The 17,302-nt window shown below is 36.8% G+C and overlaps 1 protein-coding gene across 2 annotated transcripts; it reads left to right on the forward strand.

Annotated features, from left to right (window-relative positions):
- Positions 1-889: 889 nt before the first annotated feature.
- Positions 890-13,385, forward strand: LOC122074126 (tetracycline resistance protein, class A-like). Of its 2 annotated transcripts, XM_042638998.1 has the most exons (15): positions 1,206-1,333; positions 3,702-3,797; positions 4,678-4,789; positions 5,712-5,824; positions 6,041-6,163; positions 6,256-6,461; positions 6,757-6,832; positions 10,621-10,707; positions 10,827-10,907; positions 11,023-11,055; positions 11,153-11,206; positions 11,294-11,335; positions 12,361-12,439; positions 12,526-12,596; positions 12,715-13,385. In XM_042638998.1, the coding sequence occupies exons 3-15, from the start codon at positions 4,702-4,704 to the stop codon at positions 12,802-12,804; spliced, it is 1,143 nt and encodes a 380-aa protein (XP_042494932.1). In that variant the 5' UTR covers positions 1,206-1,333; positions 3,702-3,797; positions 4,678-4,701; the 3' UTR covers positions 12,805-13,385. The 2 variants fall into 2 exon arrangements, with proteins under 2 accessions (XP_042494924.1, XP_042494932.1); XM_042638990.1 differs by lacking the exon at positions 3,702-3,797 and having other exon boundaries at positions 890-1,333.
- Positions 13,386-17,302: the final 3,917 nt, after the last annotated feature.

The raw sequence follows: 17,302 nt of genomic DNA on the forward strand, positions 1-17,302 counted from the left end.
CGTGTGTTTACGAAAATTTACTTTTGTTGATAAACGCTTCAATCTTGTATCAAATTAAATGGAACATTGAACAAGCAAGATTTAACTACATAACTACATAATAAGAGTTAATTATTGAATAGACTATTGGACAACCTCTATGGTCCTTAATTCTTCTCTAAATTAAACCATTATGTTTTGTTAAAGAAACCAAATATTTAATCGTTATACAGGTTAATCAGATCGGTAATGATGGTTTAAATGGTTCGGTTTTCATGGTGCCAATTCGGTTTGAAAACAAAGAGTTAAGCGGTTAAAACCGACCCAACCCTTTTAACTAATCGGTCTTAAACTTGAAACCAGAACCAAACTATTTACTAAACGATTTTACGATTTTATTGCAAATAGCTCGATTTAATTTCGATAAAGAGTTTCGATTTCAAATTCATATCCTTACCCTTACTTTCTCCTTATGTGTGCATGTATTCACTGCAAACACATGCACATGCACATACACATTCACATATACATTTTTAACATTACATAAAAGACGAAAGGGATCACATCGTCTAAGGCCGGTCCAGAAGAGGAACAAGAGAGGTAGAAAAGGCAATTAATAGAGTATTGAAAGGAGGATATGGTAATTGAAGTAAAAAATGATGAATTCACTTGAAAGCTACGCATTTAGCTTTTGCTTGGTTGGTCAGTTCAAAACCAAAAACAAAAAGAGAAAGAGACCCAATTGGAATCTCATCTCATCTAATCCGTCTTCTTTCCTCTCTTTCCTCTTTCAACGGTTAACTTGAACGCAAAAGCAAAGTAGCAGTTTATGGAGTCATAGACAATCGCAGTACAAACTAAAGAGCATAAATACACATAAGACACAACGGACACAACACACACTTATATTTATAACACAAATACTTCCCTTTAGAAAAATTCCATCCCTTCCTTATCTCTCCCAAATCTTTGGTACGTCGCTAAAGATTAGGGTGGTTGGAAGACTTCAACTAGGCTCTTCTTCTTTCTTCCCACTTCCCACTTTCCTTTTGCTTTTCTTTGCTCTTGTGGGTTGTGACTCTGCGTGTCTTCTGGTATCATCTCTTTCTCTCCTCTCTCTGAGAGAAATTAAAAAGAGGAGGGGGAGAGAGAGAGAGAGAGAGAGAGAGAGCAGGTAGCTAGGTAGGTAGAGATGGTGTACGCAGGACTGAGCACGCTGTTTGTGACGGTGTTTCTGTACCACATGGCCACATTCATGGTGATACCGGCGATCACCGACGTTACAATGTCGGCACTATGCCCAGGCATGGATGAATGCTCCATTGCTATCTACCTCAGTGGTTTCCAACAGGCGGTATGTCCATCTATCAATCTATCTGTAAGCTTTCTTTTCTATTCTTTTCTTTCCTTTCATGAAGGGGTATCTCTCTTTTCATTTCTTTCTTCTCCAGCTCAATTTCATTCTTATTTGGTTCTTCTAAGGAATTGACAGCACACATTTCTTTCTCAACGTTAAGTTTCTTTGTTCCACCACTCCTCTCAAACACACTAGTCATAAATCTCTCTCAGCCATTTATTTACTCCTTTTTTACCCTAAGGTTGTGTTTGGTAGCCAAGAGAAGAAAAGAAAAGAAATAAAAAGAAAAAGGAATCTAGGAGAAAAGAAATAAAATGGTAAGAAAATATAAAATATATGTATGTTTGCCTACCATTAGAAAAAAGAAAAGAAAAGTTTTGTATTTTCTTACGTTTCCTTGTATTTTTTGGTAAGATTTTTTTTTTTTCTTCAACAGCAATAGAAAACTTCATCATTCCAAGTTGAATTTTGAAATTAAAAAATGAACCTTCTCGTCTAGGACATACCAAGCACAAAGAGAATTTCTTAAACTAAGAAACAAGTGCATTTTTTTCTTTTCTTCGTGGGCTACCAAACACAGCCCAAAAGTTTTGTCCCTCTCCATTTGCAAGATTAATTTGTCTCTAAAGCACTAAATAAAAGTGATTATGTTTTACGAGCATTCTTGTGGGCCTACCTATTTGTGACATCACTTTAAATGCTAGCACTTGTTCCATTTATTACCATTTAAAAGTAGTAAATTTTACGGGCATTCTTGTGGGCCTACCTATTTGAACCATAGAGCAAGTTTAATGAGAGCTGAAATTTTGTGAAATAAACCCAAAGGTCCCCAATTTTAATTCAATTGTAAAATCCAGAACTCCCAAAATGGTGCATGACAATAAATGAACTTATAAGAAGCGGCATGATGACCAATGGGGTTAGTAGCCTAGTGGGGAAAATGCCTTCAACCTATCACCGCTCGAATCGGCTGATTGTGGGTTTGAGTTTTGGCATACCCACTATCGCTCATTGGTCCTGCAGAAGCGTTGCTTACCCTACGGGGGCTTGTCCTAAGAATTATGATCACTACCATGGAGTACCATTTTTCAGTTACCAAAAAAAAAGAAGGGGCATGATGAATTTTTTATTTTTACTTTTTTATTAAATACTCTCCTTAGAATTTCATGTGAGTGATATTTCCCACTCCACGTTCTTTCTCACTTAGTTGTAAGCTAAAAACACACGTGTTGTATAGCAGGTGGGGACCATTTCTACAACTAAAAATAACCTAAGCGGCTTTTCCTATCATTTTATTTTTTGGGGGCTGCAAGACACATAGTGACACTGGCCAAATGGGTCATACAAGGCCCTTACAAGGGACTCATAAAAGGCCAAAACAGGACCCACAAGGGGTCTACCGAACCACACTTTTTACTGACTACTAATTACTACTGTTATACTAAGAAGGATAGCGGTAAGGATCAAATTGTCGACCTTTCTTGGCCTTGCACCAAACTCAACAAATGCTAGTTGCCTACTACTAAGTTAGAAGCTCATCCTCTCTTGTGTTATCAATTTGATACAAAAAGGTAGGGAAAAAAAAGCATAAAACCATAAATAGAGTGTTTGTAGAATCCTTTATGGATTCAGTGAGAGAATATTTTCATCTGCAAAATTTTCCTATGATTGGATGATAGAAGATATTTCAATGTGACTTTAAAGAGTATCGATGAAAAAATAAAATCCAAATAGCTAATCACATATAGTTGGAGAAAAAACTTAATAGGCATGGGATTCCTTTTTGGTAGGACTAGGAAAAATCTCTACAATGGCACTATCAAAATTAATTTACTTCAAGTGATTAGGAAAATAGTGCATTTATAAATCTGGAGTATATAAAATAGTGCATAATGGTAGTCAGAGTATCAGTAAGATTGCTTGGACATACATGAAATGTATACCAATAAACAAAAAGATATTTGATTTAAGAATAAAGATTGTGCCCGTTAGTGTTGTGCCCAACATTGTTACTGCATCTCTCTTTCTCTAAAAAATTATCCCAACCCTTCTCATCTTAACCCTCCATTGGTTGAGCAGCTAGTGACATGCCTAACCTTTGCCCTTGTTTTAATTAAACTTTAAAAATTGAAAAGTGACTATTGCAACTAGCATGATTGTGACATTAAAAAGCAGCTAAACAAGGGTAGCTTAGTAATTAAAAATATTTATTCTTTTGAAAAGAGTGTACTTTAATTCGTAGCTTATGCGTGAAAGATCCATATTGCTTTCAACTCCAAACTTATGCAACAGTGATGGAATTGAAACATCTTCCCGTGAAAAAAAAAAAGATTTATTGAATTTTTTTTTTTTTTTTTTTTTTTAGGTTTAGCATGTGAGGTCAAGTAACCCTTACTGTCAATATCTCTTCAAAGTGGTGGAACGAACATGTGACTCGTGATCTTCTTATAGTTGAAGTAAGGTGAGAAAGTTTAAAAACTCAGAATCGTATTAGTATCAGTTTCATTGATTCTAATTGAATTCGTTCCGAAATTATCTAGGAATCACTCATAAATTAATCGGACTATCTCCAACTTAGTAAATGAAAAATCAGGGTTACTCGGTTGGGATTCGGTCAAATTTTGAGTCAAATTGATCGACTACTCCAATTTCAATCAAATTTTTCAAATCTTATATATATATATATATATATATAGGATTATAATTTTTTTTTTCTTTTTTATCTGTTAGTCCAAGGGCCAGCAAGTCAGACAAGACCCACTAAGGGGCTACACTTACACTACTATTATTTCTTTCAAGAAAGTGGAGGATAGAAAGGTTGATAACAATCTTTTCCTGGACTTACGCTAAAGTCCAACTGCCTAGTTACCTACCTGTAGTATAAAATTATAGATTTGCTACTTTATCTATTACATATCATGTCATAGATAATGCGATAACACCCATACCATTATTATGTGATTGGCTAGTCAAAAACCCACAACCTTATTTAGTTGGGATAAAACTGAATTGATGTTCTCGTCTTAAGTCTAAAGGCATATCTTTTCCTTTCATGTAAAAATATTGTAAATGTCTAATTAGATCACTAGAAGTTACATTTGCAACATTTTGCTAAGTTAGTGTGCATCACCATCAACCCTCAATCAAATTGAATTTTCCCACGTATGAGAAGAATCTTTTTATTTCCTTTGATAGAATTTGGTCTTTGAACATAATATGAGAATTGTGTTGCATTATTTGATTTTATTTTTGGATACCTTAACCAAAACATTCGTTTATTATTTTTATAATATAGAATTTGGTCTTTTGTATGTTTGAATTAGTTTTATATATATATGCAGATAATTGGATTGGGAACGCTTGTGATGATGCCTATCCTTGGGAACCTCTCGGACGAATATGGGAGAAAAACTTTGCTCACACTTCCAATGACTCTCACCATTATCCCATTGGGTACTTTTCTTTTTCTACCTGTCTCTTTACCCTTCAAAATTACAACTTCATAATTATTGAATTAAAATATCCAAATCAGTCCTCTCCATGGTTTCAAGTATTGGTATTGTATTGATCGTATGAGTGAGATCGCTATCTGATACCTAATCGATCTAGATCGGTTATTTGTATCATTTCAGGCATAAAATAGTATAAATATATGTTTTTTTTTCCCAAAAGCAAGGGCAAAAATGACCATTATCCACCGATCCATTATGGATCAGTACCAAATTGGTATCGGCAAATATTGATACCAATACCTAAATCAAATCTATGAATCAAGCTACTCTCCAACAATTGCACCCTCCAAATGTTGGGGGGCTTGGTCACACATTCTAACACCTGCCAACTCCTGGTAATGTGTGTCCATTCTTTTCCAGCCCTTAGATGGGTTGTTGGATGGTCGTTAATGTTGGAGAGTGCTTTGATCGATACCTTTTTTTAAAACAATGACAGTTCTGAATAAAACTTGGATCAGGCATGGGATTGTTCAGTTCTTATCATCAATTGAAGTCGAATTGCTTAGGAATCGGTTTGACTCAGAGGGAATCGATTAGACTAATCATGACTCGATATAACTCGGTTGTGCTCAGTATGATGTAACCCTACAGTGCAGGCAATGCCTAGACTGAATGAGGGAGAAAAAAACATTGTGCCTTTTCATATTGTGCATTGAAGATGTTCTCGCTTAAGTATGTGAATTTGAAACCAAAATCGTTTACTGAAATCGAATTGAGGCAAGCCATATTTTTTTCAGATTAAACTGTGAAATCATTAAAAATTTGTGTAGAATTTGGATTTGATTTTACTAATCACATACAAAATTACAAATATGCAATAATTATGGGGCTGTTAATAACGTATGTATGGGGTGGGGTTACAGTGATATTGGCTTATAGCAGGACGAAGTACTTCTTCTACATGTACTACGTGTTCAGGATTCTCACTTCCATGCTTTGCGAAGGCAGTGTCCAATGCCTCTCCCTTGCTTATGTGGTACGTCCTCCCTCTCTAACAACTGAACCAACATGTGACTAAGCCCATTGGGCTTGGATAGTCTAGCAAATTCTAAGCCCATTGGGCTTGGAGCAATTTCAACCCGTTCTGCTCAAAAACTAGCCTGTCCTGGAACTGGTCAGAAAGAGGAGTAGAAATAGCCATTATTTATTTTCTGTAATGGCATTTTAGTAATTTCGTATTTATGGTGCATAGGCGGACAACATTCCGGAGGGTCGAAGAGCGTCGGCTTTCGGGATTCTGTCGGGTATTGTGTCGACCGCATTCGTCTGCGGAACTCTAACTGCTCGTTTCCTCTCTACTGCCCTGACATTCCAGGTCTCTTCTCTCTTCTCTCTTCTCTCTTCTCTCTCAACCAAGATAATTGGTGCTCTTCAATCTTCACTGAAACACTAAATAATGTCTTCCAGGTCTCTGCGACAGTGGCGGTGCTTGCGGCATTGTACATGAAATTTTTCCTGAAGGATTCGACCAGCGGCAGCGATGCGTCTTCGCTGCGGACAATTTCCAAGAAGACAAACAATGTTGTTCATTTTGATGGCGACTCCTCCAGGAAGATTCAACTCTTCAGAAGAATCCCGTCGGTGGACGAGATTTTTTACCTGTTGAGGATAAGGTAATAACTCGATGATTCTATTCACAGAAATGTTCTAAATTTCAAATCCCACCCAGCACTCCCGAGTCCCGACACTCGAATCTATTGAATCGAGTCTTGAGATTCACTTATCATTTAATGGCTTAGTGGAATAGTCGTTCTCTGTAATTCAATTTCGTCTCTGTTCATTAACCAAGAAAAATGGCTCAGTTCAATTGAAGTTATTTCTTCTATCTGAGATTAGCCCTTACGGATTTCATTGGAAATCCACATATTAATATTGGTTTCATTTGGCTAATATAAGTTCCATTTACAGCCCAGCATTTTCACAAGCAGCAGTTGTTGCATTCTTCAACAATTTTTCTGAGGGCGCACTTCATTCTTCACTATTGGTAATTTCCAAAATTTAATCAAGAGTAGAAATTAAAGCACAGGATTATTAGGAATACATTTTTGTTTCTTTGGAATTGGAGGAATTTATATGATTACTGAGAGGTTCAGGGGAACTACATTTGTAATTTTGTCCAACTTCTGGAGTCTTATTTAGGTAACAGATGGATTACTAAATTACCAATTACTAGATAATTATTTGTCTGCTAGTTACCATTAATCAATTTTAATGCTTCAGGTTGTTAATTCAAAAATGAGGAAGAGCATAAGTTATTACAAGCAAGGCCTTAAATCAGGAAGAGTACAAGTTAAGTAGCAGGAAACAGCACTCAATTAGGGAAACAAAAAGGGAAAGCAACACTCACAATGGCATGTCACCTAATGTTGGTCAGGAAATCAACACTCACAATGACATGCCACCTAATGTTGGTCAAGTATATCAACTGTCCAACTAATCTGACTTGGTTTGTGTAGGGTCCTTAAGATTTAAGAACTGCGCTGCATTATGATTTTAAAGCAGCAAATTAAGGCACCGTTTGATAACGTTTCTGCTGTTTCTGTGTCTAGAAACAGCAGAAATGATTTTTCACATTTTTGGGAACAGTACCGAATTTTTTGGTGTTTGATAAACCTGTTTCTCACACCAAATTATATTCCTCGGCCGATCACTTCAAGACCAAAAAGATACCACTATGGTTCTTTATTTTTTCTTTCTTTCTCACACCAAATTATATTGAATTACATAGGGAACACATTGAGAACCCAACCTCACGTAGATAAGAAATAGTGAACAAATCATCTCAAAATCAACAAACTGGAACACATGCATGGGTGCAAGCTCAAAATGTATGACAATATGCTCAAACTCATTGAAATAACCTAGAGGGGGGGTGAATAGGTTATACTAGTGGAATTTAACTCTTTTCGATAAAAAGGTCACAAGTGTGACTATAAGTTAAAAGCGATGCTAAATAAATAAAATAAAAACAACCACAACACAAGATTTATAGTGGTTCGACTCAATTCGAGTCTAGTCCACTCCCTACAAGAATCCTCTTGTAAGGTATTCCACTAGTTTCCCTTTCAGTACAATAGGTAGGGAAGAAACCTTTACAATCTTTTTACGGATAAGAGTATCCTTACAAATCTTCTTTCCAGGCAGAGCGACGCATTCACAATCTCTTTTAGAGGTAGAGAGAGACATTTCTCTTTTTAGGATAAGAGTATCCTTACAATCCTAAGTACAGTCTAGAATTATAAAAACAGAAAATAAGAAATAGTGGAATAAGAGGAATACCTCAAATGTAGTGTAAATGAAAATGAATAATAAATGATGAGTGATGCACCTTTTGTAAAGTCCTCTCTTACGGCTTTGACTTGCACAGGAGAGAGTAGAGGACTTTGATTGAGACTTGAGCCTCTTGTTTGGGATTTGTGTAATAGAATAACTCAAGTAGAAATAAACTTCTCTAATGCTTGCAACAATGCTCTTAAAGCTCTTTCTTAATGAATAATTAATTAAGAGTGATTAGGGTATTTATAGGTGAAATTAGTGAAGCATTTTAGGCAGGGAATCAAGCTCTAACGGACATATTCTGGATCCACCGGTGACCGCCATAGGTAGCCGGTCGACCGCCAAGAGCCGTTGTAGGCAAAATATAGCCGTTGGGGCACTTCCAGGCAGGCACCGGTCGACCGGGACTTTCAGCCTATCGACAGCCTATGGTCTCGGACAGGTCCGTTCAACCGGGGCTTCCAGACAGTCGACCGCCTATGGTCTCGGGTGCTTCCGGTCGACCGGGGCTTCCAGCCGGTCGACCGCCAACATGACATGCTCTATTTTGACAGACTGCTGTCATACTAACCAGTCATCAGTGTTTTGACCATAACTTTTCGGTTCAACTTCAGAATGATCTGAGATCAGTTGCGTTAGAATCACAACTCAATTTCCTACGCTTCTATGAAGGATTCATCTCCTAATACTAATCTTAAGATTCCCTAAAATACCCTTGAGTCAGGTTACTGTGTGTTCCACACCACTTAGAGACTTTCCATACCTGGTCAAGGCATGCTCTATGGTCATTCTAATATGATGCAATGCACATGCATGAGGTGAGTGCATATAAGTATGTGGAAATTACAAATTACATTAAAAATAACTTAATCTATCCTAGTGGTCTTCTTCTTCACTTGAATCTTCCATTCTTTGGCCTTTCATCTTCTTTCCTTCTTGTTTGCTGTTTCATGTCTTTAAGCTTCATGTCTTGATTAGACCTTCGACCTTCTAAGGGTTTCTTCAAGCTAATCACACTTTATCAATCAAGTTAAAGATGTATGTTTGTTTGTTAACACCAAAACATGGCAAGGAGTGTGGACATGTTTCCCAACACTCATAATTATGCAGAAAATGTATCAATGCAAGTAAGGTGAAAGACATGGAGACCATTGTGTTTTCAAGCAATTATACCCTGTGTTTGAGGAATTTCTGACAAACTATTATCTAGCCATTGTAGCCGTATGTTAATGGGGTTAAAGTTACAGGAATCACTTCTGTCCAGAATTATGATCACAGCCGTGGAGTTCATGCCAACTTCGAAAGTTGAAGCAATCTTTAGGGTTTATGAGGATTGAGAACGAGAAAAATCGAAAAGTTAAAAGAGAAATTCAACTTAGAGAAATTTAGTGAATGTGATCGATTTAGAGAAATTTTTGGGGGTTAAGAGTTGAAGAGATCCAACTCAAAAATCAAACTTCTTAGTACAATGGGATCGACTTAGAAAATTTTTTTGGGGTTAAGAGTTGAAGAGAAATCCAACTCAAAAATCAAAAGTTGATGCAATATTTACCAACGAGAAAAATAGAAAGTTGAAGCAACCATCTTCAGAAATCGAAAGCTGAAGCAATCTTTCTGAGCATTGAGAATAAGAAAAAGAAGTGCATTTAGTAAAATAATTGAAAAACTCACCTGTGCAAATAGAACAGCTCTTCCCGGCAGAAATGAGTACCCTCAGATTAGACAATTCCTTCTAAAACGATCTCCGGTGAAATTTCTTACCGTAGCAGAGAGAGAAAATGTAGTATGATTCCCATAAATCTTTCTCTTCCACACCACAGTGAGCTTCTTCTATGAGTAGCAGAAACTGAGAGAGAGAGAGAGAGCAGGGAGAACAGGCGAGTGTTGAGGAGAAAACGGAGAGAGGGGCATGATCAGAGTGAAAGGGAAGGAGGAAGATGGCCTTCGGTGGTCAGTACCCTGGTTCTCCTTTCCACAGCAAGTCTTCAGTGGGTAGAGCAGAAAGATGGGTTAGAGGGATTTTTATCGGGACTTTTACAATTGTTGGCATCCAAGCCATTTCTAGAAATGACGAAACATGTATGACTTGTTTCGTCACATGCGTTTCTAGGATGATAAATTGACATAAATTTTGATTTGTATTTCTAAAAAGAAGTGAAACGGAACGACTTTATCAAACGCTTTATAGGCTGTTTTCCATTTCTAGACACAGAAAAACGCAGAAACGAGTGAAATGGAACATTATCAAACGGTGCCTAACAAACTGAACTTCCAAATACTTAACTTCCCTTTGTGAGAAGATGGAAATCAACTTCCCTTTTCTTTCTTACCAACCAAACCAATCAACCAAATTGTACAGTAGCACAAGCATGTTGTTTCTTTTCTGCTATTGTGGATATTTGATGTATTAATGCTATTTACCTCATATAGTTTAACTCATTGCTCTCGCATGTGCACCCAAACTGTTATTGCTAGTGACATTTTACTACTATGCAGTACTTTCTAAAGGCTCGTTTTCACTTTAGCAAAGACCAATTTGCGGATTTATTGCTGATATCGGGGGTTGCAGGGGCCATCTCACAGGTAGGTCCCACAAATTTCTCATTGCAGGTCCTCCATTTTTTCCCTTCTTCATATCCCTTTTAGCGAGATATTGCAGTCAAAGCATGTTTTCTCAAATTGGTTCATGATTCATTCTACAGCTTATTTTTATGCCCATAGTAGCACCATTTTTGGGAGAGGAAAAGTTGCTTATTATAGGTCTCTTTGCTGGTTGTACACATGTGAGTACCTAGTTACCTTCCATTGCCTGTTTAATCTTCATGTTTATCATTTGAGCCCATCTGAGTTTCTGCTTGTAATTTTGGAGTCACTGATCTATTGCTTGGAATAATGCAGATGTTTCTTTATGCCTTAGCATGGTCTTCTTGGGTAACCCTCCTTGGAACTAAATCTGCAGACTTCTTACTTCTTGAGAAGATACAAATGTTACATCACATTATTTTTTTGACATATTACATACTTGCAGGTTCCATATGTTGCCTCTATGCTCTCCATTTTGGTTGTTTTCGCTTCTCCATGTGTGAGTTCCTCACTTTATATCTTGCCATAACTTCTATTCTTTGATGTGAGAATCATATCTGTGATGTGGAGTTTCTAATTTGTGCAGATAAGGAGCATTGCTTCGAAACAAGTTGGTCCCTCTGAGCAGGTATTACTAGTTTTTTTGTTTTTTTTGTTTTATATATATATATATATTTTTGGGTTGTTGTTGTTGGGCAGTGAGGTTTACTGTTTGGTGGACTGCTTTATGTTTAAACTATTATTACTATTTTTTTTATTATTGCTATTATTATTATTATTATTATTATTATTATTATTATTTCTATTACTTTCAGTATCAGGGTCCTTGTACGCATCACTATGCCTAGTGAAGTATAAGGCTTCATTATTTTCCATTGGTACTAGATGGGTTAGTCCATGTGATAAATGACCCCAAATTCATCACAATGGCCAAATTTTGGTCCAAAGTGAGCAAGTTGCTCAAACTCTGATTCAAACTACCAAAATACCATCAAATGGAGATGAATATACAATACAAAATGACATCTTTTGTAATTTTAGCTACTTCCTCTACTTTCCTCTACTCATTTTAAGCTGAAATTGTACCAATGAGATGCTTACCTGGTCCTCTATCACATGAACTAACCTATGTACTACTATGTGGCAAATAGTGACAACATTATACTTCACTAGGCATAATGTTTGTTCCAGTGTTTTTAGTATTATTAGAATTTATCATTTCCTTTTTTATTGTTATTCTTATTATTGGGCAGGACAGTGGAGGTTTGGATTAGTTTGGTGGACTTTGTTTTGTATGATGACTTTGATTGCTGGCAATTTCTTCATATACCATTAACGAATTTGTATGGTCTAAAAGTTTGCTGTGGAAAAAAAAAATTCTAAGAAATGAGTATGTATCTTTTTTACTTGCATGTATGGATTATTAATATTACAAACTTAAACCATTCAAAATAGTTGATTTAGCATTATTTAACCTAGCTATGGGACGTTTTGGTCTCAAAAAATTGACATGAGGTGAGACATTCCTGGAACATTTGAGTGTGGACTGAGAATTCTTAAAAGTATGAGAGGCTTACTAGTAATTTTCCTACTCCAATTTTTCCTGCTACAGATAATTGATTGGTTTTTATGGCTGAACAAACCTTATTTCAGGGGAAAGCACAAGGGTTTCTTTCAGGCATATGTTCATTTGCCAACATTGTTTCTCCATTAGCATTCACTCCTCTAACAGGTAACAGAAAAATTGGTTAAGCCATAAAACTGTTTTCGGTGCATACAGAGATATGTATACTAACAAGTAACTTTCCATTCTTCCAGCATGGTTCCTTTCTGAAAATGCACCATTTCACTTCCCTGGCTTCAGTATCATGTGCATTGGATTTTCACTGGTAAGTATTGCTGAACAATAGTGGCTTGCTTCACTTACAATGCTAGATCTATTATTATTATCAAAAAGCAGGAAAGGCTGTGGATAACAGATTTTCACAAAGACCACATTCTGTGCAGTTGATAGCCTGCATACAGAGTACAATGATAAGGGCGGCTCCTCCTATTTCAAGCCACAAAATTTCCACCAGCAACTACGTGGAGGCCTAGTTTGCGATAAGGGAAAATTTCTAACATAGAACAACACCTGTCTGCCTTCTCCTATCTTGCCATTGGGCACTATTAAATCATCCCATGCCTCAGAGGCATACTATTTTATTTAGCAAACCTCCTTATGGCTTGTAGGTCTATACTTGACACTAGAGGCTTCATATTTCAGTTTCCTCATTGACCCATGCAGAAGCACTAAGCACCCCCCCACCCCCCCTCCCAAAAAGAAAAAAAAACAATTCCCAGAGTTGATTTTTTGCCTGCAAGACAAAACATGGCACTCTCCACCTATTACATCTAGGAGGGAGCTAAATTTGAGGAATAATTACTCTTTTGGTTTGAATAATCATGAGAACTGATCCCTTAAGTTGATTGGAGAATCTGCCAACTGTTCATGATGCTGTCTTCTCAATCTGGTGGAAATTGGATCAAGTTATTCATGTTTCATTTTCAAAAGGGGTGATGTAACAGGCAGAAGTCCATGATTGAGAGCTGTCAGTAATGTAAAAATATTTCATGTTGCATTTGTATTACATTATTTATGAATGCATTGGTTTAGTTCTGCCTCATTTTGTTTCAAATGACTGCCTGAGATATATAAACGGCTTAGTTTAGTTCTTCATTTTATTCTGGACTTAAGAGTGGTTCAATGGCAACTTTATAAACGATGGAGATCTCTGCAAAAATCACAAATTGTATTGACAGGATAAGTTAGCTAAAATTTACCACTTGACAGCTTAGATGGTACCCAGGAAATGCCCATGTCCACATGTAACCAATAGGCTCGCTATGAAAGTGGTTGAAACTTAAATATGTGAACTTTGAGAAAGGAAGTTGGGGAAAAAAATGAATAGTTAATGATACAAGTAAGGGTGTTAATCGGTTCGGTTTTGGTTTAAACGGTGCGGATCGGTTCAGTTCACATTTATTTGACTAAAACCATAACCGCACCATTTACTAAACGGTTCCACTTTCTGAAACTGTGACCTTTTAGTAAAAGGTTTCGGTTTCCACGGTTTCTAAATGGTGTCGGTTTCACGGTTTTAAACGGTTTCAGTTTCGATTTATTCCATACGGTTTGTAAAACGGTTCACAATCAGTTTGTTATAACTTGCAACCATCTCTAAACTGAAGATCATAAGTTTAACAAAAAATAATTGGCAACCACAAATAAGAGATTCTATATTAACGATGGTATGTCTTAATTTGATAATCTAGTGCTATTTCTTTGCATGGCCATTCTCAAACATTTAAAACTAATATCATACAACATCCAAATTCAGCCTTCTACAGCATAAAATATTAAAATGGCAGGTGGTTCAGCCAAAACACCCCATCTATGATAACATAATAATATAGTAACATCTATGGATTACAAGTTCATGATCTAAAGCCTAAACTTGAACTGAATTGTAATAAATCATACCAAAGCAAGATGGGCACTTAATTTAATTGTAAATTGTTATACGGATTACTGCCCATTCTCTATTTAATTGTTATACTGATTAATCGGATCAGTTTAAACGGTTTTAAACAGTTCGGTTTAAACGATTTCAATTCGGTTTGAAACCAACAGGTTCTGCAGTTAAAATCGACCCGACCCGTTTCGCTAATCGGCCTGAAACTTGAAACCATAATCACGCCATTTACTAAACGGTTTTTCGATTTCAGTGTAAACAGATCAGTTCGGTTTCGGTAAATGGTTTCGATTACAAATTCACATCCTTAGATACAAGAGGAAAGTCAAATACGTGATGAGGGCTAGATTAGCCACAGATTTTGTCGATATAGTCAGGTTAGAGAATTCCCTTGTAAATGTAAGAGTCAGAAATCAGAATGGCCAAACTAGACAAGCCACAGATTTTGTGGTTGAGGACTTCTTTCTTCAACCCACAAAAAATTGCGTTACCTCTCACATTAAAAAATATAAACCTGACTTTATTTTCTTGTATGGGACTAAGATCACTGATCATGCTTCTTTTAGACCTTTTTGTAACAATAAGCTCTATAATACTTCACATTTTATTATTAGTGGTGGCACTACTGGAATAAAGCGAGGTCTTTGGTTACTTCTGAGTAACAACCTCTCTATTTCAAATATCGCTCTTGGATTTTGTTCCTTTTCGGTTGACGTAACCCCTCTTATTGTCCATCTCTTTGGGTTCTATTCTGCATTTATGCCCCACCTCAACCTACCTTCCGAATGGATTGCTGGGATGAACTTGGGTGTGCTTTAGAGGCCACAAGTCTGCCTTGCCTTATTTTGGGTGACTTTAATGAGACACAAAGCCAATCTCAAAAATTTGGAGGGAAAGAATTTAAACACTTTACCTCCTTCCGTTTGAAAAATCTTATCTATACCCATTATTTCTCTGAGCTTCTTCCTTCGGGGAACCCTTTCACCAGGTCCAATAGGCAAGAACCTCCCAACCTAATCAAGGAATGCTTAGATAGAGCCTATGCCAACACTACCCAATGGTTAGCTTTATGCCCCTGGTCCTCATTAACCAAACTTTCATCCCTTGGTTCTGACCATAACCAATTCTCTTCAACTCTGAGACCAAAGGTCACAAATCAAAGAAATTGTTCCATTATCAACATGCCTGATCTACTCATCCGGACTTTCTTCCCTTTTGGTCTGAAAAATGGAATTCCAAGGCCCCTGCCTATTTGCCTACTAAATTAACCTCTCTCAGTAGATTGTTGAACAAATGGAACTGGAAGGTGTTTGGTCACATTGATAATCTGAAGAATACCTTACTATCAAAATTCTGGCTTTAGAAAATTTGTCCAACCCTCCCTCTGATGAACTGCTTTACATTTTCAGTAAAACTGATTGGATCCTCAAGGCTGAGGAATACTTTTGGCTTCAAAAATTGAGACACAATTACATTATCGATGGAGACTGCAATACCAAATTCTGCCACTCCATTTCAAAGGTTAGTTCCCACGAAAGGAAACTTGACTTCATCCTCTCTGATAATAGTGAAATAATCACTTCACCAGGAGACATTGCCTTGGTTTTTGCTTCGTTTCTTTCCACACTAATGATCCCTTCAAATCACTTGATCCTTCTTTTATTGAGTGTCTCTTTCAACCTTTGAATGGTCTTGATCCCAGCCGGTTAATTGTTATCCATGACCATTCCGAAATTAAGAATGCGGTGTTTTCCCTTGTCCCTTCAAAACTCCTGGCCCTGATGGGTTCCAAGCGGCGTTCTACCAATCTTTTTGGGAGCTTCTAGGCAATGATATCTGTAATTTTGTTTTTAATTTTTTTAGGTATGGATACCTTCCTTATGGTACAAACCATACCCTTCTTTGCCTTATTCCAAAAAAGGATAATGCTTGAGAGGTTGGGAATTTTAGACCTATTAGTTTGTGCAATGTCACATAAAAGTTTGTGGCCAAGATTTTGGCCACAAGACTCAAACTTTACCCAATAAGGATATAGAAAACGATACCTATGGACTCATGAAAGAAAGTATCCCATCTAAAGTAAGGAACAAAGTTGGCCCAAAACCCTATTTCTTACCCCAAAAAATTTTGTTTTTAGGGTTTTAACTATGATTTTCACCAAAAAAAAATGATTTTAGGGTTTTGAGCCGTGAAGGGTGCCTCTGATACTACTTGTTATGAAAATATTACGGAAGGATCTTCCCTTCACAGATCTTAGAACACATACTATTTAAATAGAGTTGTAGCATACAATGAACAAGAAATAGAGAGGCTTTTAGGAAATAAAACCATACTCGTACTGTGGTTTGGGAAGCCTCCACAAGCTCTCAGGTAGCTCGCACTTGAAAATTGATCTCACGAACAAAGTCAATAACAAACTAGCTCTCTAGGGTCTTCTACAGTCTCCCACAACTCTGTGAGGAAGCTGTGTTCAAGACTACTTACAATAGTACACCTAGCTCTAACTACTCCCACAATAGCTGGGTTATGCCTATCCCTGTAAGTGGATTGAACCACCATGACCCAATGGATCACCCATATTAATGCAGCCTACAAAACCTAATAGATGATGCTGCTGCGGCTCAACTTCCTTTATTACTCATGTCCTTCTTTGACTTTGTCACCAAAACGACGATGTTCATTGAACAAGTGAGGTTGGCTATCTTACAAAAGTAAGATGTATGAAATCAGAGTTAGCTGCTTTCCATCTTTCCAAGAAAAGAAGTGGTCTCCAATGGTGTTGAAGGAAACGCCTTCATGGCTAACCAAGTGGGCAACCAAGGAATGGGTCCGACCGTCATCTCTTAATAATAGGACAATCCGTTATTTGCCTGACCTTGATAACTAACTTGTAATTTCATAAAAAAAATCAAATAATAAATAAATAAATAAAGTGATGATAATAAAGATGGATATAAAATTACTTCTTACCTACAGTAATACATGGAAAAAGCAATAAGAGGATGATGAAATATTTCATCATTGTGATGGCGGTGGTGATACTAGTATGGTGTTACTGTGGGAACAAAAAGTGAACCTAA

Source organism: Macadamia integrifolia, chromosome 1 (genome assembly GCF_013358625.1).
Source record: "Macadamia integrifolia cultivar HAES 741 chromosome 1, SCU_Mint_v3, whole genome shotgun sequence".
NCBI lineage: Eukaryota > Viridiplantae > Streptophyta > Magnoliopsida > Proteales > Proteaceae > Macadamia > Macadamia integrifolia.

What these genes read in the sequence shown, in the direction of transcription:
- LOC122074126 (XM_042638990.1), top strand. Translation starts at nt 1,172, where the DNA reads ATGGTGTACGCAGGACTGAGCACGCTGTTTGTGACGGTGTTTCTGTAC. An exon ending in TCTCACCATTATCCCATTGG is followed by an intron (nt 4,790 to 5,711) that starts GTACTTTTCTTT and finishes GTGGGGTTACAG; the next exon opens with TGATATTGGCTTATAGCAGG. An exon ending in TTTTACCTGTTGAGGATAAG is followed by an intron (nt 6,462 to 6,756) that starts GTAATAACTCGA and finishes TTCCATTTACAG; the next exon opens with CCCAGCATTTTCACAAGCAG.